The sequence below is a fragment of the Camelina sativa genome, chromosome 19 (assembly GCF_030686135.1).
Source record: "Camelina sativa cultivar CO46 ecotype springtype chromosome 19, ASM3068613v1".
NCBI classification, from domain to species: domain Eukaryota; kingdom Viridiplantae; phylum Streptophyta; class Magnoliopsida; order Brassicales; family Brassicaceae; genus Camelina; species Camelina sativa.
In genome coordinates, this window is record NC_141898.1 from 4,724,895 (window position 1) to 4,749,286 (window position 24,392).

The 24,392-nt window shown below is 35.6% G+C and overlaps 1 protein-coding gene, 1 long non-coding RNA gene and 3 pseudogenes across 6 annotated transcripts; 3 read left to right on the top strand and 2 right to left on the bottom strand.

The window, feature by feature from the left end:
* LOC104764850 (uncharacterized) lies at positions 1-24,135 on the top strand. Of its 3 annotated transcripts, none has more exons than XR_015591401.1 (4): positions 1-658; positions 769-1,254; positions 23,245-23,721; positions 23,827-24,135. XR_015591401.1 is itself a non-coding variant. In XM_087502700.1 (4 exons), the coding sequence occupies exons 1-4, from the start codon at positions 149-151 to the stop codon at positions 2,216-2,218; spliced, it is 1,563 nt and encodes a 520-aa protein (XP_087358826.1). In that variant the 5' UTR covers positions 1-148; the 3' UTR covers positions 2,219-2,343. The 3 variants fall into 3 exon arrangements, 2 of the variants coding, with proteins under 2 accessions (XP_087358826.1, XP_087358827.1); XM_087502700.1 differs by lacking the exons at positions 23,245-23,721; positions 23,827-24,135 and adding exons at positions 1,546-2,028; positions 2,135-2,343; XM_087502701.1 differs by lacking the exons at positions 23,245-23,721; positions 23,827-24,135 and adding an exon at positions 23,102-23,139 and having other exon boundaries at positions 769-1,315.
* Positions 7,073-9,218, top strand: LOC147920178 (receptor-like protein 53 pseudogene; annotated as a pseudogene). The gene has a single exon (XR_015591402.1). The product of XR_015591402.1 is annotated as a receptor-like protein 53 pseudogene (transcript).
* On the bottom strand, positions 9,587-23,263 carry LOC147920179 (uncharacterized). Its single transcript, XR_015591403.1, has 2 exons — positions 23,062-23,263; positions 9,587-9,690 (listed from the first exon to the last, which is right to left on the bottom strand). It is a non-coding gene; the product is annotated as an uncharacterized LOC147920179 (long non-coding RNA).
* Positions 13,024-14,386, bottom strand: LOC147920180 (laccase-4-like; annotated as a pseudogene).
* On the top strand, positions 19,432-22,488 carry LOC147920181 (receptor-like protein 35 pseudogene; annotated as a pseudogene). The gene is made up of 2 exons (XR_015591399.1): positions 19,432-22,309; positions 22,392-22,488. The product of XR_015591399.1 is annotated as a receptor-like protein 35 pseudogene (transcript).
* Positions 24,136-24,392: the final 257 nt, after the last annotated feature.

Below are 24,392 nucleotides of genomic sequence, written 5' to 3' on the forward strand. Positions count from 1 at the left end.
GTTTTAGGAAGCAAGAGACCTCACTTACCCTTCTGAACAATCTAGAAGGTTACAATAGACGCCGACTTCTTATTAGTCGTCAAATTGATTCCGTCGATTTGCCGAAAACTCGAAATTCCTACTCTCTCAGTTGATATCTCTCGGCCTCATGGCGAATCCGGCGGAAGAACCCGACGTGAATCCACCAATCCGAGAACCCCAAGAAGAAGAAGAAGAAGTTGAAGAACTGAACGGAGACGAAGAAGAAGAGGATGATTACGAAGGAGAAGACGATGATGACACCGAGTCGAAATCTCAAACGCGCGAAGGCCGGTCCAGTGTAGACAGGATCAAAGCGGAATCGCTTTTCCGTCGGATGCGAGCTGCTCCTGTGCCGGTGCGTGTTCACGACGTGATTGTGAAAGGAAACGAGAAGACAAAGGACCATATCATCGAGGCGGAATTGGAAGCTGCGAGAGAGGCGACCACGTTGCAGGAGCTTCTCGAAGCTTCTAGGGTTGCTAATTCGAATCTCCGAGCGTTAGATATCTTCGATTCCGTCAACATTACTCTCGATTCTGGTCCTCCTGAGCTTCCTGGTACCACCAATGTGGTAATTGAAGTCGTCGAGAGCAAAAGCCCTCTCACCGGCCAAATTGGCGTCTACACTAAAGCTCAGGTATTGCTTTGATAGTAACAATTCACTGCTATGCTTCAGTTGAGTTTGTTTATTCGGTATTGGTTTCGATAAAGTTGAATCTGGACTGATGATGTGCATTGCTCTTTTAGGCTAGATCATCAAGCATTGAAGCATCTTTGAAGTATAAGAACATTTTTGGCTATGGAGATATATGGGACGGGTCTATAATTTATGGCTATGACAACTCTGCTGAGGTTGCCTTGGGGATGTATCTACCAAGGTTCAGAGGATTTACTACTCCTTTTACTTCTCGTATTTACCTTTCGACTCAAGACTGGCTTAAGTTTTCATCGTATAAAGAACGTTCCCTCGGTCTTTCTCTCGGTCTTCTCTCAAGCAAGTATCACGAGCTGGTCTACACGATTGCCTGGCGTAATCTGATAGATCCATCCCGAGCGGCTTCAGTGTCAATAAGGAGGCAACTGGGACACAGTCTGCTTTCTGCGTTGAAGTATACTTTCAAATTTGACCAGAGAAACTCATACTTGAGGCCAACTAGTGGATATTCTTTCATCTCTACTTCTCAAATTGGTGGTCTTGCTCCTGATAGCCGAAGCTTACGCTTCTTGAAGCAGGTTGGTTCCCTCATTTTACATGAACTTTATCTAAGTTTGGGAAGTTGAATTTGCTTACACAGCAAATTCTGTGGTACAAGTCCCTTGTTTTCTTTCATATCTTCCCTAGTGTAGTACGTCTGAAATTTATGCTCACTGTGAGAGGAAATAACAAGAATTTTAGACCTCATTCTGTGGTACTAGTCCCTTTTTGTCATATATATCTTATGTCTGAAATTCTCACTGAGAGGAAATAACAAGAATCTTTAGACCTCTGATACTTTGAGTGCCCATTTTCATTTGTTTTCTCAGGAAATTGATCTTAGATATGCTGTTCCTTTCGGGGTTTACAACGCTGCTCTCAACTTTGGTGTGTCTGGGGGTGTCTCCTTTCCGTGGGGAAGCGGATACCAGAACCGCCCTTCCTCTGTGCCAGAGAGGTTCTTCTTGGGTGGCAATTCATCGCCTCTATGCTCTTTAGGAGGGCCATCTGCACTATGGGGTTTCAAGACCAGAGGACTTGGTCCCAACGAGCCAAAGAGGAAAGGCGATAGTGAACGGGATTTTGTTGGAGGAGATGCAGCGGTGACTGCATTTGCGGATCTCTCATTTGATTTGCCAGTGAGATGGTTAAGAGAGAGAGGAATCCACGGGCATGTGTTTGCATCTGCGGGGAATATGGCAAAGTTATCAGAGAATGAGTTTAGAAACTTCACTGTTCCAAAGTTCTTGGAGACATTCAGAACTTCAGTTGGTGCTGGAATCGTCTTACCAACTAATGTATTCCGTATGGAGGTTTGGTTCTCATCACTACTCTCCCTTTTTGCATTTTTATTGAATGAGAAAGTGCAGTGATTAACACCAAAATTATATCCATCGTTTTGTTTTTGTTATGAGACAGCTTAACTACTGCCATATATTGAAGAAACAAGAACACGATCAAGCGAGATCAGGGGTTTGTGTGACATTCTCTGCCTCGTCCTGAGAAGTTTTTAGCTGAAGAAGGTACTCAATATGATATTGCCTCTCATTTTTTTTTGGTCTTAAAACCGTGTCCCAATGACTGGCAGAATCTTTGATTTTATTGTTAAATCGATAAAATTTTACAAAGAGAGTTGATTTTTTTTGTTATGTTTGCATGGATTTCTCATTTCTGGATTTTTCATTCTGAACGAGGAATGGCAATAAAGAAAAGGAAATTAAAAAAACTATTGAACCACCATTAATTGGTTGAGTTTGAATTATAACAGCCACTATTTTTAATGATGCTGCTGATGAACTCTTGACGCTGTGGAACATTACTAGGACTAGTACTAAGTACTAACAAGTCATCTTTACTTGAATTCTTTTTTCTTGGCTATCCGTGACTGTCTATTTATTGTGAAGTGTTTTATGTATTGAAGAAAATTAGATAAAAGAAGATGAAAAAAACTCTTGCAAGTCAACGAGTATCATTCATACTGTCTGTTTCTTTCGCCTTATGTTCTTTCGTAATAACTATCCTCATCTGATTTCTTTTCTTCACTAAGACGTTCCCTATTGTTGTTGTTGTGATTTTGGTTGGGCAAACGACGTTTTGAAGTTTCCTGTACGTAATTATAGTAAGGCACAATGTGTGGAAATTGACTATTCAACACGTACAAAGACTTGTAGTTATAGCAAATTAAGCTATGTTGTTGGATTTATTTTTGTGGAGTTGTCCCAAAAAAAAAGAAAAAAAAAAGAAGGAAAAGGATTTATTTTTGTTGAGTACAGTCTATTATTATCTTATATAATATGAGAAGGTTTTTTTCAACTTTTGCTAAGGAGATAGACATTTGGCTTAATATATTTCTAACATCTGTATTTTTGGTTTGAACCTAATTAACTATAGTTTGGACCTTATTAACTATAGTTTGGACCTTAATAACTATATGCTCATAAAATCAAAAGAAAAAAAACAAAAAGACCATCAACATTTCATTTCTGCTTCTCTAATCAGAAACATATGCAGCCCCCAAGAATCTAGAGCCACGTTATATTAGTCTGTGGTTGGTTTCACTTGGAACTATACCAATATTAAATTAAATTTATAGGTTTGAATTCTTGGGTTTAATTTCTGTGTTTGAATCTTATATAATTTTCACGGGCACAAACGGAGTCAAATTTAAGTAAGATGGTGGGATATTATTTAAGTAAATTAGTTTAATTTTTTCTCAAAAAATTATACAGTATATTATTAAATTTTTGAGCTTACTTTCTAGAAAATTACATAAGATTGTGAGATAGTTTTGATCTAATTCTATAATTATTTTGCTCGATTCAAACTTATTATTTCAAACGTCATATTTTTGAATTACATAAATTTATAAGTTTTCATATTGGAATTTCATAAATTATGAATATAATCAGTTATGTTTTGATTTGAAATAATACCATCATTTTATGCATTGCCTTATATCTACTCACTATTTCCTCAATTTTCATTTTTGTTTATATTACTTCTCATTTTTAACTTATTATTTTGAAATACTTGCGAATTTATGATCATTAATATTTGATTTCAATCCTTCTCTCTCTTAAAGGCTCAAACATTCTATAAATTTTAGTTTTCTAAAAATAACCTATTACCATACGAACACATCCTCTTTCAGACTATTGTGAAAACTAAAACATTTACTAATTCTTGGGTTCACCCCTAGGGGTGAACTTCTCTTATTCACCCCCTTTAAATTAAGCAAACAAATTATAATTTTGTTTAATTGTAAAATCTAAACCCTAACCACTCTTTTATAAACCCAAACCGACATATAATTTTGTTTAATTGTAAAATCTAAACCCTAACCACTCTTTTATAAACTCAAACCGACATATAATTTTGTTTAATTGTAAAATCTAAACCCTAACCACTCTTTTATAAACCCAAACCGACATATAATTTTGTTTAATTGTAAAATACTAAAATCTAAACCCTAACCATTATTTTATAAACCCAAACCGACATATAATTTTGTTTAATTGTAAAATCTAAACCCTAACAACTCTTTTGTAAATCCAAACCGATATATAATTTTGCTTAATTATAAAATCTAAATCCTAACCATTCTTTTATAAATTCAAACTGACATATATTTAAACTCTAATCTTCTTTTATAAAACCAAACCGACATAATTTCCTTAATAAAAGATCTACATAATTTGTTTCCTTAATTTGTTTTGTCTTTTTATTTTAATTTTGATTTTTTTATTTAAATATGATATGACATGTCATATTATTGTATTCTGATTGGTTAATTAAGAGGGGGTGAATGAAAGTTATTCACCCCTAGGGGTGAACCCAAGAATTTTTCTTCTTTGCTATCCTCGATTCAATCTCCAACGAACAACAAAACACCGGTATTAATAGTATCGTTGTTCGGATCATCCGTTTTTGGGAAGTTCATAACTTTAGAAGAAATATTATTTTACTAAGTCTTGAATAGTTTCTCCAAAAATGTAAATTATTTTCACTATTGTTCATCTTTTGATGATTTACTTAATCATTTTAAAATATTTATTAAAGAAAATAAATAATTTAATGTGTAATTGATTTTAAAAGAATTTTAATATATAATAATGATGGGCGTCATATTCTTAAAGAAACATTACTATATTATATCATCTAATAATAAAGTAAAGTTTTCTTTTGGAAACCTCCAAAAGATTATCATTTGTTGGTCTCTTCTTTCACAAGTGCCATTTTGTTTTTTTTTTTTAATTTTTAGTATAACAAATTTATTCAATTGAATTTACATAATAAAAATTTTGCTTAACAAATAATTTGATGATTAAATAGTTTAAGGATATAAGACTATAGTATATATATTTGGGTTGTATAGGATAATGTCGAGTAATAATTGGTTGCTTTATTTCCACACTTTAATATAAATAATTCAAATGATCTTGATATTACATTATTTTATTTCATTTTCAATCCATTTAAAATAAACTAAAGTATATTTTAATATATAATTTCTAAATAACTAAATGAGAATTAAATATATATATTATTTTTTTTGACAAAGAGATAACTGTATATATTTCTGTTTAAAGAGAGAAGTGAATATATATTTAAAGTCATGATTTATTAGCTAAGATGCCCGCTCATATATATATATTTATAATATATAACTCTTGAGTATATATTTAAAACGATAGACAATTTTAGTTATTAATTCACAATAATGTATTTTTATAAACCTGACACATTTTTTATTAACTTTTTTATTCCATCTCATCAATCCTATATTTTGTACTAACTCTCAATTTTGTAACTTTATAGTAATGCAATGAATGATTAATAATAATATTTAGAAATATTACATATATAAGAAAATATATTAATATGTAATGATTGCATATCTATAACTTTCACATAATTTATGTGACTCCTATAACAATGAAATACTCCCTCTGTTTTAATTTAGTTGTCGTTTTAGGTTTACAATAAAAATGTTTGGTGAATATTTATCCCTGATGTTTTAAAGTTTTGATTAATGAAATATTTATAAAATATATTAATATAGGGTAAAACAGACAATTTAATAGTTTTTTTTAATTTGTGTGAGAAAACTTTAAACGACAAGTAAAAAGCCGGAGAAAGAATTACATTTACCTAATTGATATAAATATTAGTGCATTTAATATCCAATTAAATAATAAATTTTCCATATACTCTTAACTACAATTTCTCTTATAAATAGAAAGATACACATTTTACTAATCCTCATATCTTAAATGTTACATAATATTTTTATTTTATTAATATTGTTTTAATTAACTAATAATCTCAAAAATTACAAAAGAAATATCCAAATACAATGTAAACTAAGTCCGTGCGTAGCACGGAACGACTACTAGTATAATATATACTTATGCTATATAAAGAGATGGATACGAAACCATGTTACTTACGATCAGAATTTCCCACCTTCGTCTTTGGTTTTTCTTTATCGTTATGCAAGAAAACTAAAGTAAATTAACTTGAGGACGAAACGCTAGCTCTTGGAACTCAATGAGTATCATTCCTGTTACTTTTTATTTGCCATTCTTTTTCATGGATTTCTCAATTTCTGGACAGGCAACCTTTTTCGATTTCCTGCACGTGTATTTTTAAGTATGACAAAAATGTGTGAATTCACTATTCAACTCAGACTTTACTCTCTGCGTTTGACAGAACACTTCGTATTAATATTAGTCTATAACTATGTTTATGTATATTAAGAGATGGGTGCGAAATCATTCTTACTTACCAATTACCATAGCAATTTCTATATTTTCTTTTTCGTTATTGATATTCAAAAAGGTTAATTAAGCGTCGAGAAGGATGAAAGAAAAGCTTTTGGAATTCAAGGAGTATCATTCCTGTTATACACTTTATTTTCTCATTTCATTCCTTCGACAGAGCCATGGAGGAATAACAGCGATTGTTGTAATTAGGAAGGTATCACGTGCAATGCCAAGTCCGGGGAAGTGATCGAGCTAGAAGCTGCAGCTGCCTCCATCATTAATGAACTCGTGAGACGCTGTCGATCATCATTAATCACTAAGAGTGACTAGGTACACAACTAACAAAGTCATCTCTCCTTAAATTGTGATTTTTTCCTGGGTCATTTAAGTTGGTTCGAAGAAACAACTTGTTTTTAAAGTTTCCTGTACGTTATATAAAAGTAAGACAAAATGTGTGGAATTTGACTGTTTAAATGTAAAGACTCTTTGTAAGTCTTTGCGTTTTAACTTTTAACGTGAAGAACACTTGGTAGTAGAAAGACTAGTTATAATGAGTCAGTCAAGCTGTGTTGGATTTATTATATTTGTGGAGTAGAGTGTATTATTACTATGATGTTTATAAAAGAGAGATGGGCACGAAACCATGTTATTTAATATTTTACCATCCCACAGTTTCCAGTCTTCTTCATTATTTTTATTCAAGAAAATTAAATGAAGGGCTTCTGGAACTCATCGAGTATCATTCCTATAACTCTGTCTTTTATTTTTTTGTTTATTTATCATTTTGAAGACGTGCTTGCGGCTCCTACTAAGCATTTTTTGTGTCGTCCCGAACAAAGAGATGCACTTCTCGCGTTCAAAAACGAGTTTGAGATTGGGAAGCTTTTTAGATATTATTGCGATCCCATTGACTCTCATCCAAAGACGGAGTCATGGGGGAATAATAGCGACTGTTGTAGTTGGAAGGGTATCACGTGCAATGCCAAGTCCAGAGAAGTGATCGAGCTAGACCTTCGCTGCAGTTTTCTCCATGGCCGGTTTCATTCCAATAGCAGTCTTCAAAACCTTCCTTTTCTAACCACTCTTGACCTTTCATATAACGACCTTACTGGCCAAATCCCAGATTCCATTGGAAACCTTTCTTATCTCACCTCTCTCAACCTTTCGGTTAACAATTTCAGTGGTCGGATTCCATCTTCGATTGGAAACCTTTTTCATCTCACCTCTCTCAACCTTCAGGAAAACAATCTCGATGGTGAAATCCCATCTTCTTTTGGCAATCTAAACCACCTGACCACCTTAGATGTTAATTTGAACAAGCTCAGTGGGAATTTTCCAATTGTACTACTGAATTTGACAGGGTTGTTAGGTTTACATATCTCCGTAAATCGGTTCAGTGGCGTGCTTCCTCCTAATATCACTTCACTATCAAACTTGGGAGAGTTTTACGCAAGTCACAATGCTTTCAGTGGAACTATCCCTTCTTCTCTCTTCACCATTCCTTCTTTGACATCTATTATGTTGAGATATAACCAACTCAACGGCACTCTTGAGTTTGGGAATACATCTTCTTCACCATCTAACCTACAAGAGTTACACGTTGGCAACAACAACTTCAAAGGGCCAATCCCGAGATCCATTTCCAGATTTGTCAACCTTGAGTCTCTAAGCCTTTCTCATTTGGACACCCAAGGCCGCCCATTTGAATTTAGTATCTTCTCGCATCTCAAGTCACTCCAAGATCTTGACCTATCATATCTGAACACCACCACTACGATTGACTTGAATGATATCTTATCATATTCCAAAAGCCTCTCTCTTTTATATCTCTCAGGCAACCATGTTTCAACAACAAACAAAAGTTCAGTTTCAAATCCCCTTTCACAGGAGATATATTCTTTGTACTTGTCAGGCTGCGGTATCACCGAGTTTCCAGAGCTCCTAAGAACCCTACATGAAGTGGCGCATCTAGACATCTCCAACAACAAAATCGGAGGTCAAGTTCCTGGCTGGTTGTGGACTCTACCAAATTTGAGGTATGTGAATCTTTCCAACAACACTTTCATCGGTTTCCAAAGATCAAAGAAGAAACAAGGACTATCCTCTGTCCGGAAACCATCTGTGAGTTACTTGTTTGGCTCCAAAAACAACTTCACGGGCAAAATTCCTTCTTTCATATGCGAGTTGCGTTCTCTAGAGATTCTCGATTTATCTAAAAACAAGTTTAACGGTTCAATCCCTCGTTGAATGGGAAATCTCAAGAGTACTCTTTCAGATCTAAACCTTCGTCAAAATAATCTTAGCGGAGGTCTTCCGGAGCATATATTTGAAAGTCTAAGGTCGCTTGACGTTGGTCATAACCAACTTGTGGGAAAGCTTCCAAGAGCTTTGATCCGTTTCACTACTCTTGAAGTTTTGAACGTGGAAAGCAACATATTCAACGACACGTTTCCGTTTTGGTTGGGTTCTCTACAAAAGCTACAAGTTCTTGTGCTTCGCTCCAATGCATTCCATGGACCAATACATCAAGCCTCGTTCCCTCAGTTGCGGATCATGCATGGATATATTCAAAGTCAGTTGTGTCGTTTTTTATTAGACGTTGACATAGCTATTTTATTTGTCAACAACCTGCTTCATTCTACACATATTTCAGGGACTTACAATGAGAATGGAGATGTGTGTTTTGATGAAAAATTATGAGTTTCGTTGTGACTTAAGGAAAACGAATGATTATGATATGCTAAACGACTACTAGAAAAAAGTTAGGAAAGCAAGCCTCTGAGATTATATAAATCACTATTTTTTTAGGGTTAATTTATAAAATGACAAGATAAGAAGATTTAACTAAGTAAATGACTATTTGTTAAGTTGCTATTAGCAATTTCTTCTTAAAATTATCACTTGTTTTGTGTATTTGTACTCTCATTCACAAAGGTTGAAAGATTACAAGATTCTTTGGATTTGTAGTCAAGTTGTTATTATATTTTTGTATACTCATTATAAGGATTGAAAAACTTCAAGATCCGTAACGTTTTTTGAATGTTTGATTTAACAAAAGAAAGTTAAGTTTGCGTTTCATTTTTCTTGTTATTGGTATATTCGCAGCCATAATGAATGATGAGTAGAAGAGAGGAAGACAAATAAAGAAGGGGAAAATGGATAGTGAAGGGGACGGTGGTGGTGGTGTGGGCTTCTCACTCTCTCACTTTTCTTGTCAAATGTCTTGTCTTCTCCATTTCCACACTCCAGTTTATATGCAACCTGTGATTTCTTTATTATTTGACATTCTTTTGATCAAATAAGTATAGTCTAAAATAAGAACCAAATGTTGATATGTGAACAATTCTATTTGGTTTTAAGCATCGGCCACTGTGAAAGAAAAGAAACTTCATCTTCAATTTGGAGCAATTTGAAATCTTTTTTTTTTTTGTATTTTCCTTGATTGATTTTTTTTCATTCATCTAATCCAAAGTCTTGCTTCTCTCTTTTTCATATATCCCCAACTCTCAAACAGAGAAAATTAGCTGATTGGTTACTTTTAGTCTCTGTATCTCTATAGTACCTTGTCCTTTGATTTTTCAACATTATACTCAAACCTCAATACCAAAAATCTCAAAGATAAACCGGTATATAATTATGATTTATGACCTACGAGCTTGGACTCGAACTCACAACCAATCATGCAATTAGCAAGGAAAAGCTCAAGCCAACACAAATGATGAATAGGCCTATGCCTTGTCCCATTTGTTCCCTTCTCTATTACTTTCAAAATCACTCTTCTTCACAAAAAGTTAAAAGAGTCTTATTAATATATAAAGGAAGCACGAGATAAAACTTCAGAAAAAACGATAGCCTAACATTTACCACCCAATATCAAAACAAACAATTTTTTTTTTTTGAGATGAGAGGGCATGAGCCACGATCAAGCTCATCTTGTGCAGCCTGCAAGTTCCACTAATAATTAAAAGAGAAATACTTATAAGGATGAAGCCACACCACTCAAGTCCGCGAGAAAAAAATGTACTACTATGGACTTCAACAAGGACAAATGAAAGTGGGTGAAGACAATACCACAAGTCCACCTGAAAAGAAGTATTAAAGGAACGTCTGCTTTGTGTTTATGATAACTAGGATGTCGGTCCGTGCGTTGCCACACGGGAAAGTGAAAACTTGAAATGATTAACATTGTTAATTTCTCATTTTTGAGTGGTAAATGGAACAAAACATTCATTGGATCAAAACATTGCAACTTTATATAAACAAAGAGGTGTAAAACAAAAAGGTGTTAAAACTAACGTGTCAACATGAAAAGCTGGGGGTGCGACGAAGAAATATAATTATTGGATAGAAATTTTGCAACTTTTAAGATCATTAATACTACTCAAATAACAAAAACTCTTTTCACAGTCCATAAAAATCTGTATATATATAAAAACAAAAAGGTGTGAAAACAAAAAGGTGTGAAACAAAAAGGTACAAAAACTAACAAGTACAAATATTGAAAGCTAGGGGTGCGACGAAAAAACACAATTATTGGATCAAAACATTGCAACTTAATATAAACAAAGAGGTGTAAAACAAAAAGGTGTGAAAACTAACGGTACCAACATGGAAAGCTGGGGATGCGATGAAGAAATATAATTGTTGGATCAAAACTTTGAAACTTTTGTGATCATAAACAAAGGTGAAATCATTAATAATACTTAAATAACAAAAACTCTTTTCAAAGTCCAAAAAAATCTGTATATATATATATAAACAAAAAGGTGTGAAAACAAAGAGGTGTGAAACAAAAAGGTATGAAACAAAAATGTACAAAAACTAACAAGTGCAAACATTGAAAGCTAGGGGTGCGACGAAGAAACACAATTATTGGATCAAAACATTGCAACTTTATATAAACAAAGAGGTGTAAAACAAAAAGGTGTGAAAACTAACGGATCATTATAACAAAAACTCTTTTCAAAGTCCATAAAAATCTGTATATATATAAAAACAAAAAGGTGTGAAAACAAAGAGGTGTGAAACAAAAATGTACAAAAACTAACAAGTGCAAACATTGAAAGCTAGGGGTGCGACGAAAAAACACAATTATTGGATCAAAACATTGCAACTTTATATAAACAAAGAGGTGTAAAACAAAAAGGTGTGAAAACTAACGGATCATTATAACAAAAACTCTTTTCAAAGTCCATAAAAATCTGTATATATATAAAAACAAAAAGGTGTGAAAACAAAGAGGTGTGAAACAAAAATGTACAAAAACTAACAAGTGCAAACATTGAAAGCTAGGGGTGCGACGAAAAAACACAATTATTGGATCAAAACATTGCAACTTTATATAAACAAAGAGGTGTAAAACAAAAAGGTGTGAAAACTAACGGGTGCCATCATGGAAAGCTGGAGGTGCGGCGAAGAAACACGATTGTTGGATCGAAACTTTGCAACTTTTAAGGTCATTAACAAAGGGTGAGATCATTAATAATACTCAAAGAACAAAAATTCTTTTCAAAGAACATGAAAATCTGTATATATATAAAAACAAAAAAGTGTGAAACAAAACAAAGAGGTGTGAAACAAAAATGTGTGAAAATTAATAAGTGCAAACACTGAAAGCTAGGGACGCGACGAAAAAACACAATTGTTGGATCAAAACATTGCAACTTTATATAAACAAAGATGTGTAAAACAAAAAAGTGTGAAAACTAACGGATGCCAACATGGAAAGATGGGGATGCGACGAATAAACACAATTGTTGGATCAAAACTTTGCAACTTTTGAGATCATAAAACTAATTAATAACTGATAGATATGAAAAATTTTGTTTGGATATTCATAAAACCAAAGTATGAACATATATATATATATATATATATATATATATATTAAAATTCAGTAAATTAATGATCCACGGTTGGACTGGGTTGACCCGTTGATCCGGTGACCCGGTGACCCGGTGACCCGAAAGGTTGTCCGGTTTGCTTTCCAGTTCGGGTTTAAAAACATTAGTATATATATAAAAACAAAGAGGTGTGAAAACAAAAAAGTATGAAACAAAAAGATGTGAAACAAAAAGGTGCGAAAAATAACAAATGCAAACATTGAAAGTTAGGGGTACGACGAAAAAACACAATTGTTGGATCAAAACATTGCAACTTTTGAGATAATTAACAAATCTAAACCATTAGATGACCCGAAATAGAAATAATTTCATCCGTTAGATTTAAATTGACCTCTAAAAATGGATTTGCTATTATATATATATATATATATGTTGTGTTTGTTTAAAATAGTTGTGACTTTTACGAACAATTATAAACCTACTTATTATTTTTTTCATTGTTATTAATTTTTGTTTTAAGTACATACCATGAAACTATTCATACTTTCAAATGATTTTATAATATATAATTTAAATTCTTTTTTTTTAAAATGTTTCCCCAGACATCGCAGGGTCTGAGTCTAGTAATTATAATACATTGCTCTTTTTCTTCATCCTTTATTTAAACTTTGCCATGAGCAAAAAAATATCGAACCTTTTGCTTTGCTCAAAAAAAAAATTTTGGTTAATCAAATCCACGCATTAATTCATCATCACTCACTGGTCTTCTTGGACGTGGCGTAATGTTGATATGTCGCCTTGTTTAGTTGAAGGACTTAACACTTGGGAAGATCCTTAGGCGGTGGCAAAATCGATTGATTGGGTCCTTTGCCGTTCTCCACCTAGAAAGCCATCTTTAATCCCCACGTCGTGTGTACCTCCAAGTGACAATGCATGAACCAAACCCCTATATTTTACAACATATTAATCCATCGGTTTTATTATAATAGTATTTGACTTACTACCATAAGATTTCATTTGTTTTATTAGTGGCATGGAGATTGCAAGTCCAGTCATAAACCAATTACTATAGCTTGTGTAGCTGCTAATTATGTTAATTCCGGAAAGGACAAAGAGATGATGATGTGTCTAGTAGAAATTGATCTATACGACCTAACTTTACATGGCGATAATTAATCACTAAACTATAATATTTGATTCATTTTTTTAACGTTAATTTAGTGTCCATACCTTGATTATCCGCTCTGAATCTGATGGCGACCCATCCACCAGATGTAACTCCTATTGTGTTCCTCTTAACCGGTCTTTCGTGGAGTTGAAGTTACCTAATCCACGACCAACTTGGAAAATGTTAAAACCGTGAAGATGCAACGGATGGTTCTCTGGTGATATGACACCGGTATCTTGGAGGACAAGCTGAACTGTGGCGTTGTACGGTAGCTTGTATAGCCTGGTGCCGGTTTTGGTGGCCATGTTGGTGACTGATCCTCCTCTGTAGTTGAAAACATGCGGTGGGTTTTTGGGAAAATCCGTCGTGAACACTCCACTTTTCTTGAAGTAATGAGCCGAGAGCAGAGCAGTTTTGGGCATGACGAAGGTTACGTAACTTACGTTGTTGATGCTGGCCACGACACGGCTTCCGTTTCCGGCCTTGCAAGTAGGGCATGCGTTTAGCCCAAGACCAACGGTGAATAAGAGGTGGTGGTCGGGACGAGGGCAGGGTATTTCTTGGAGTTGAGACTACGAAGAGAGTTTGTAAAGCTGTTGGCAATCGAAGTAGCGTTTTGCAGTGGAGGGAGTGTGCGGACTGTTGGAGAGGACGAGAGTGTTCCGGAGTAGTGAACTGTTGCGGTGGCTGTTACGTTGTCCACCGCGATTGGGGCGTCCATGAAGGGTGAAGCGGTTACCAGGTACTTGCCGGCCGATTTTGAGGCGGTTAGGAGAACGTTGGTGGTTTGACCGGGGGCATTAAGAACGGTGTCGATCTTGAACGGTTTAGCGTAGACCGCGTGGACTTCGACCACCGTGAAAAGATGGCCGGCGACTTTGAAAAAGAGCTCTTCATTAACAGTGCCGTGCCAAGGTCAATAGAGGCCTAAGGCAAAAAAAAAAAAAAATGTAGCTTCTCACATTCTATTTTTGAGGGAAGTTTTATTTTATTTTTAGTATAAAAAAGGATATATTGTTCATTTTCAAAACATATTCCTAAAAAGCAAGATTTAGTAGCTCATGGAAAGGAAAAACAAACAAAATTTCCATAAATGTAAACTATATGAGTCTTGTTTCCAAAAAAAGTCCTATAACATTATATATAAATGAATGTTTAGCCTAATTTAGAAAAAACTGTGACCTATTATTTATGTAATTTTTTTGTGGCCGAAGGCAAATGCCATTTTTTATATGCCTAAGACACGGCTCTGTTCATTAAGTGCAGCATTGATGATTAGTCGTAGCAAATAGGTTTTGCCATTCTCTACTGACAGTTTGTAACCTTCGCACACAGAAAGAGGCTTTCATGATCAGTTTCTTTTTTTTTTTTTTTTTTTTTTTTTTTTTTTTTTTTTTTGACATCATGTTGTTGGAAATTATGTAAACTTGGAAATAAAGAGATTACCTTGGGATGGACATTTTTTAACGGGGCCTGGGTGTCCGTTGATCATGTGTTGCAATATCTTCGATATCCGATTTCCACCATTCACCTACAATTATGATGAGCGTTATAAATTAGTTATGCCAAATCAACAAATATGCAATGTAATGAACCGCTAGCGTCGAGTGATAGTGGTATTGATCTCACGTCCTTTTAATAGTCTACTTTAACTTGAAGGAATTAAATGTAAGTGCTATCTTGAATAAATTATTTAACCGACAACATAAAAACAAACAGAGCAGTTAAGAAGAACCAAACTTTTCGTTAATCTATAATATATATACGAGAACGAAACCGAGGAGGAAACAAAACCAATTTTTCGGAATGGACACTAACAAATTCATAAAAATACCTTGATATGAGATTGATGCAGGTTAAAATTTAAAAACACTCCAATAAAACAATTCTTTGATTTTTTTTTTTTTTTTAAAAATACTCTGAAAACAATAAATTCGAAACATGTTTTTGTAGTCCATAAAAATTTATATATAATAAACAAAGAGGTGTAAAAATATAAAGGTGTAAAACATAGAGGTATGAAACAAAAAGGTGCAAAAATTAATAGGTGTGATTTTTAAAAGATGGGGGTACGACGAAGAGATGCAAAAATTAAAATGTGCGATTTTTGAAAGATGAGGATACGACAAAGAGACACGATTATTTGAAGGAATAAGACTTGCAACTGTTGGGACCATTATTAAGTTTCAACCGTTAGATGAAATAATAGAATAAATCTCATCCGTTTGATTAAAAATGACACAAAAAATGGGTTTGCTATTATATATAGATGATGTAATCCATCAACTAAATTATGTTTTTTTTTTAATTTACTATTCAATTTCTATCCAAGACAATTTCAATCTACTGCACATATTTAATGTCTGAAACATCAGTTATGAATGTGTGATGGATGAAAAGCTACTCGATTACCTCTCCTTCATGTCACAAGTTTTGTTGCACAACCAATTTAGTGTATTTACGTTACGTGTATCAAAATCATTTTTTTCAAAATATTTCTGTTATAAAATCAATCCATTTAGTTTAGTAACAGAAATTATCTTTGGAAAACAAATAAACAATATGCAGAACAAAATCATGAAAAGGTATTATTCTTTGTAATATATTAAGTGTGTGTTTGAGGACGGGATAAATACTAGTAGTCTATATTTGAGAAATATCTAATATTAATTTTTGATAAAAAATTTTAGTTATGCATAATTTATAAGGAATGGGTAGATTATAATAATATATAATATAATAAGTAAATTATACATCGCAAACACAAAGCAACATCACAACCACAAGTTATTTGATGATCTGAAATGTGTAGATTATAATATAGGGAATTTTATGAAGAATGCCACTGCTGCTTGAAAACTTCTCTCAAATGCCACTTTCGTTAATGCCTTGTCAAAAATGCCAGTTTAATAAGTTTAGTAGGATAGTAAATGACGAAAATAGCCTCTCGTTAAAGGCTGAAAATAAGTGGCGGGCAAATTCAAAATATGAGTGAGTAATAACGATGGGACATGCATTAATGGCAGGGGAGGACAGTCATTTACGAGTTTTATAGTGTAAAAATTGAGTTAATATGAGTTAATGCTGCCATTGGTTTGCATTAAACAAAAGCAGATCTGAAGAAAAAAAGTAGGTGAAGACGAGGTGGAATTGGTTGTTGGAGAAGGGGAGGTATGTTTTTGCAATTAATAATGTCGATTACCAAAGAAGGATTCTTGCATTTAATCTGAGTATCTGCCTACCACTGTTTACTTGTGCAAATACAAGAACGAAAAGATGTCTTAGTTCATATGGTAATAGAGAAATGACAATAAGGTAGACCAACAAACACTGCATCCGTATTACATCCATGAAAAACATAGACCAAAAAAAGAGGAATACATGTCCCTCCACTAGGTTAGAGATAGACAAAAGGGTGGACAAAAAAAGCAGGAAAACAACACACAATCGACTTGGATAGACATACGCGGGGACTAGACCAAAAAAAAAAGTTGTGTCTATCGCACTGGATGGACATATTTGACAGATGATAATCGCCTACTAGTATCCAATAGTCGCCTACTTCCCTGTATACAACAATGTTGTCCAAACAATTAGTGTTTTTGGTCACAAAATCCACAAATAATTAGTGTGTGGACTGGTCCATCGTAGAGTAGACATCTACCTTGTCTGTCTGATCTGGTCCGCCGGACTGTCAGTTAGGCCTCCTGCAACATTACTATTTTCCCCTGGGAACGGATTAGAAGTGTCCCCGAACACTTCACCCACCCTGCTCAACGGAGAACAACAATGTTATTCAAAAAAATAGTGGTTTGGTACAAATATGGACATATTATTCTTGTGTGGATGGGAATGGTCCATCGTCGAGTAGACATCTACCTTATGTGTCTGAGCTGGTCCACCATGGCCACGTCATTGTCAGTTAGGCCTCCAGCAACATTACAACAGTATCGACATAAAGATGGGGGTTAGTTAAGCAATAGACACACGGGGGATGTGAAGTCTAGTCCACCCAAAAAGCTAGACAGAAGTTACGGGTGGACATACATTGGCTGCGGTAACTGGTCCTCCTGGGATATCTCCTGGTCAGCAGACCTGCATTCCTGATGGATGTCGTCCAACGCCCGCAGATAACCTGCACATTTGTTAGTTGTGAGTTCCCCAAGACGGAGTGACATAAAAAACAAAGGTGGAGAATAAAATGTTCTAATGGTTGTCTAGGAGAGACCAAATGGTGAATCATCGCAACAGGTCTAACAAAATTTGTTCTATCCTCATTTTTTCAAATCTTGGTGGACAGTTATTTAGGATCTACTAAGTTGTCTATCAGGTCGGTTAGGTCAACTATTTATTTAAAAAACTGAAGAAAATGAGGGGTTAGTTAAGCGATAGACACACGGGAGGACATTAAGTCTAGTCCATCGAAAAGATAGACAGAAGTATACGGGTGGACATACATTGGCTGCGGTAATTGGTCAACCTGGCGTATCTCCTGTGACGATGGGACAAGACCGGCGCATTCGTGGTCAGAAGATCTGGATTCCTGATGGATTGCGTCCACCGCCCCAGCTAACCTGCACAATTGTTAATAGTGAGTTCCCAATAACGGATGGACAAAAAAACAAAGGCGGAGAAGAAAATGTTCTGATTGTTGTCTACCGGAGACCAACTGTTGAATCATCATAAAAGGTCTATCAAAATTTTGTCTATCGTCGTTTTTTCAAATTTTTTGTGGAGAGAAATTTGGATCTACTAAGTGGTCTATCAGATCGGTTACCACAACTATTTATTTGAATAACTGACAAAAAATTCTAACAGGAAACACGAATTACGCGGCTGTGATGCGAATTCGAAAAAAGAAAAAAATTTACCTGGGAGAGCCGATGAACGCGCTTGGCTTCGCCTCGCTTAAAATATCTGCATCTGACTCTAGACTGAAACAAGAAAGACGAAAGGGTAAGGTTTTTGGATTTGTGGACAAATCGTAAGACAAAAAAAAATTCTCTTACATACAAAGGGTCGCGTTCTGCTGTAGGTTCCCCTGTCTCGTCTACTGCGGCGGGTGGAGGCGGAATCGGCGGGGGATTCGGCTGTAAAAGTGGCTTCATTAAGAAATTCATCATTATACCCTAAGACGACGATATGGGGCTTGTCCGGCGATAAAGAAGGAACAGAGAGAGACGAGAAACACTAGGGAAGACGAGAGAGGCGAAGAAAGAAGATTTCTGATGAGAGAAGACGAAACGGGTTGGGTTTCCTAATGCCATGTCGTAAATAATTTTTGTAATTTATAAAAATATAATTTTTAATTAAAATTCTTTTGTTTAATTATGGAGATAGGTTGATGGAGGGTATAGAGGTTTTCTTTGCATTGTCTGTGGCAGGCGGGAGAAACAGATATTGAAAATAGCATTCCAGAGAAAGTTTGACACTGTTCATGATATTTTGGATAAAATTCTCTATAATCTATAATAGTATAATATTATAAGTAGGTGTTTTTTGAAAAGATGATTTAAGGGAAATATTTTATACTCTTCTGAGTTTGGTGGCATGTGATAAAATGGCGTGGAACTTAATTTTATCCACCTATACTATCGGGCTTTAGCCTTTTCGGATTTCTCTGGCTGTCGATCATCAATATCAATCAGTAGGACTGGTACACAACTAACAAAGTCATCTCTCCTTGAATTGATTTTTTTTTCTGGGTCATTTAATTTGGTTTGACAAACAACTTGTATTTGAAGTTTCCCCGACTGTACGTAATTAAAAGTAAGACAAATTGCGTGGAAATTGACTATTCAAAGTTTCAAACGTCAAGAAAGCTTGGTAGTAGAATGACTAGTAATAGTGAGTCAGTCAAGCTGTGTTGGATTTATTGTCTTTGTGGGGTAGAATGTAGTATTATTATATGTATATAAAAGAGAGATGGGGCACGAAACCCAGTTTTCTTCCTTATTTTTAATTCAAGAAAATTAAAATGAAAGGCTTCAGGAACTCGACGAGTATCATCATTTCTGTTACTCTTTCTTTCATTTTCTTTTTCATTTGTTATTTAAAAAACGTGCTTGGGGCTCCTCCTACTACTAGGCATTTTCCGTGTCGTCCCGAACAAAGAGATGCACTTCTCTCTTTCAAAAACGAGTTTCAGATTAGGAGGCTTTCTAGTTGTTATTCATATGGTCATCCGAAGACGGAGTCATGGGAGAATAACAGCGACTGTTGTAGTTGGAAGGGTATCAAGTGCAATGCCAAGTCTGGAGAAGTGGTCGAGCTAGATCTTAGCTGCAGCGGCCTCCATGGCCAGTTTCATTCCAATAGCAGTCTTCAAAACCTTCCTTTTCTAACCACTCTTGACCTTTCATTTAACGATATTACTGGCCAAATCCCATATTGGATTGGAAACCTTTCTAATCTTATCTATCTTAGCTTTTCGGGAAATCATTTCAGTGGTCGGATTCCATCTTCCATTGGAAACTTTCTTCATCTCACCTCTCTCCACCTTTCGAATAATCATTTCACTGGTCGGATTCCATCTTCGGTTGGAAACCTTTTTCATCTTACCTATCTCGACCTTTCTGATAATCAATTATCTGGTCAAATTCTGTTTTCGATTGGAAACCTTTTTCATCTTACCTTACTCATATTTTCGTATAATCAATTCTCTGGTCAAATCCCGTCTTCAATTGGAAACCTTACTCAACTCACCTTTCTCCAGCCTTCTGATTATCAATTCTCTGGTGAAATACCATCTTCTTTTGGCAATCTAAACCAGCTAACCACTTTAGATGTTCAACGCAATATGCTCAGTGGGAATTTCCCCATTGCACTACTGAATTTGACAGGGTTGTCACATTTATATATCTCCAACAATCAGTTCAGTGGCGTGCTTCCTCCTAATATCACTTCACTATCAAACTTGGGATCTTTTATAGCAAGTGACAATGCTTTCACTGGAACTGTCCCTTCTTCTCTCTTCACCATTCCTTCTTTGACATATATTGATTTGAGTGATAACCAACTCAACGGCACTCTTGAGTTTGGGAATACATCTTCTTCACCATCTAACCTACTAGAGTTATACATTGGCAACAACAACTTCAAAGGGCCAATCCCGAGATCCATTTCCAGATTTGTCAACCTTGAGTCTCTAAGCCTTTCTCCTTTCGACACCCAAGGTCGCCCAGTTGACTTTAGTATCTTCTCTCCTCTCAAGTCACTCTATTCTCTTGACATATCCTATTTGAACACCACCACTACGATTGACTTGAATGATATCTTATCATATTCCAAAAGCCTCTCTTATTTAGATCTCTCAGGCAACCATGTTTCAACAACAAACAAGAGTTCGGTTTCAAATCCCCCTTCACAGAAGATAGAATCTTTGCACTTGTCAGGCTGCGGTATCACCGAGTTTCCAGGGCTCTTAAGTACCCAACACAAAATGATGATTCTAGACATCTCCAACAACAAAATCGAAGGTCAAGTTCCTGGCTGGTTATGGACTTTACCAAATTTGTACGTCGTGAGTCTTTCCAACAACAATTTCAACGGTTTCAGAAGATCAAAGAAGAAACAAGGACTATCATCTGTCTGGAAACCATCTATGAGACACTTGTTTGGCTCCAACAACAACTTCATGGGAAAGATTCCTTCTTTCATATGCGCATTGCGTTCTCTAAAGACTCTCGATTTATCTGGAAACAACTTTAACGGTTTAATCCCTCATTGTTTGGAAAATCTCAAGAGTAATCTTTCACATCTAAACCTTCGTCAGAATAATCTGAGTGGAGGTCTTCCGAAGTATATATTTGAAAGTCTAAGGTCGTTCGACATTGGTCATAACCAACTTGTGGGAAAGCTTCCAAGATCCTTGAATCGTTTCTCAACACTTGAAGTTTTGAACGTGGAAAGCAACAGAATCAACGACACGTTTCCCTACTGGTTGGGTTCTCTACAAAAGCTGCAAGTTCTTGTCCTTCGCTCCAATGCATTTCATGGACCAATACATCAAGCCTCCTTCCCTCAGTTGCGGATCATCGACATATCGCATAATCACTTCAATGGAACTTTGCCATCGGAATACTTTGTGAAGTGGAGTGCTATGTCGTCGAGTGCTACGTCAGCATTTATAACAGACGAAGATCGATCGAATGAAAATTACATGGGATCAACCTATTACTATGATTCAATGGTTTTGATGAATAAAGGCGTAGAGATGGAGCTACTACGTACTTAAAAATCTTAACAGCAATCGACTTTTCGGGAAACAAATTTGAAGGAAAGATTCCAAAGTCCATCAGTCTAATGAAAGAGCTTCATGTGCTCAACTTGTCAAACAATGCTTTCACTGGCAACATCCCTTCATCTATGGGGAACCTCACAGCTCTCGAGTCTTTGGACGTTTCCCAAAACAAACTTTCAGGAGAAATTCCAAAAGAGCTAGGCAACCTCTCGTACCTTGAATACATGAATTTCTCTCATAACCGGCTTTCAGGTCTAGTACCAGGGGGCACTCAATTTCAAACGCAGCCTTGCTCTTCCTTTGAAGATAACCTGGGACTTCTTTTTGGCTCTTCTCTTGACAAAGTTTGCGGAGATATTCACACGCCAGCATCGCATCAACAGTATGAAACACCAGAATTAGAGGAAGAAGACGGAGAGGCGATTAGTTGGATAGCAGCTGCAATAGGGTTCGTACCTGGTATTGTATCTGGTTTGACGTTTGGATACATATTGGTTTCCCACAAACCAGAGTGGTTCCTGAACCCTTTCGGCCGAAACAATCGTAGACGGAGAAGCACTACAACTCACTAGAGAGGTAATGTTCTGACTTTATACGAATTTGTTAGCTTTCATCAGAATGAAATTATATTTGTGTAACAACTATGTCGTTATTATAGACTTAAAGCCTGTCTGAAGAATCTGGACGAGGAAAGTCAAAGTAAACCGATAAACTCTTAGGACGTCAACCAACTAGTCTTTAAGCCAGTTTTGTCCAAATCCAGAGTGGTTTAGATTTCGATTATTGTTCCCAGTTTAGGTTTGTGTGTTTCTCTTTTACTCTGTTTTTTTTGTCAACTTTGTAATTGAGGAACTCTGTTTCCAACCTTAAATTACTCTCCCTTTAGATGCACATGTAAGTTTTTTTGTTTTCTGCGATGTTATCTTTACTTGTTCCTATTAGACTCTCGCATCTATATATACGTACGTCCATTGTTCATATCAATTAGTTAAAGAAATACAGAGCAATTATTTTATACATGAATGGATATATTCAAAGTCAGTTGTGTCGTTTTTTATAAGACGTTGACATAGCTATTTTATTTGTCAACAACCTGCTTCATTCTACACATATATTTCAGGGAACTTACAACGAGAATGGAGATGTGTGTTTTGATGAAAATTTATGATTTTCGTTGTGGCTTAAGGAAAACGAGTGATCATGATATGCTAAACGACTACTAGAAAAAGTTAGGAAAGCAAGCCTCTGAGATATGCTTTCATCTCTACTTCTCAAATCGGTGGTCTTTCAGCTTACGCTTCTTGAACCAGGTTGGTCCCCTCATTTACATGAACTTTATAGTTTGGGAAGTTGAGTTTGCTTACGCAGCAAATTCTGTGGTACCAGTCCCTTGTTTACATTCATATCTTCCCTAGTGTAGTACGTCTGAAAGTTATGCTCACTGTGAGAGGAAATAACAAGAATTTTATACCTCTGATAATTTTTAGCACCCATTGCCATTTTTTTCTCAGGAAATTGATCTTCGATATGCTGTTCCGTTCGGGTTTTACAACGCTGCTCTAAACTTTGGTGTGTCTGGGGGTGTCTCCTTTCCGTGGGGAAGCGGATACCAGAACCGCCCTTCCTCTGTGCCAGAGAGGTTCTTCTTGGGTGGTAATTCATCGCCTCTATGATCTTTAGGTGGGCCATCTGCACTATGGGGATTCAAGACCAGAGGACTTGGTCCCAACGAGCCAAAGAGGAAAGGCGATAATGAACGGGATTTTGTTGGAGGAGATGCAGCGGTGACTGCGTTTGCGGATCTCTCATTTGATTTGCCAGTGAGATGGTTAAGAGAGAGAGGAATCCACGGGCTTGCATCTGCGGGGAATATGGAAAAGTTATCAGAGAATGAGTTTAGAAACTTCTCTGCCCCAAAGTTCTTGGAGACATTCAGAACTTCAGTTGGTGCTGGAATCGTCTTACCAACTAGTGTATTCCGTATGGAGGTTTGGTTCTCATCACTACTCTCCCTTTATGCATTTTTATCGAATGAGAAAGTGCAGTGATTAACACCAAAATTGTCCATTGTTTTTGTTTTTGTTATGAGACAGCTTAACTACTGCCACATATTGAAGAAACAAGAACACGATCAAGCGAGATCAGGGGTTTGTGTGACATTCTCTGCCTCGTCCTGAGAAATTTTAGCTGAAGAAGGTACTCAATATGATATGGCCTTTCATTTTTTTTGGTCTTAAGCCGTGTCCCTGTGTCTGGCAGAATCTTTGATTTTATTGTTGAATCGAGAAAACTTTACAAAGAGAGTTGATTATTTTTGTTATGTTTGCATGGATTTCTCATTTCTGGATTTTTCATTCTGAATCCACGAGGAATGGTAATAAAGAAAAAATAAATTAAAAAAACTATTGAACCACCATTAATTGGTTGAGTTTGAATTATAACAGCCACTATATATGATGATGCTGATGAACTCTTGACGCTGTGGATCATTACTAGGACTAGTACTAACAAGTCATCTTTACTTGAATTCTTTTTCCTTGGCTATCCGTAACGGTCTATTTATTGTGAAGTGTTTTATATATTAAAGAAAATTAGATTAGCGTAAAGAATATGAAAAAAGCTCTTGCAAGTCAACGAGTATCATTCATACTGTCTGTTT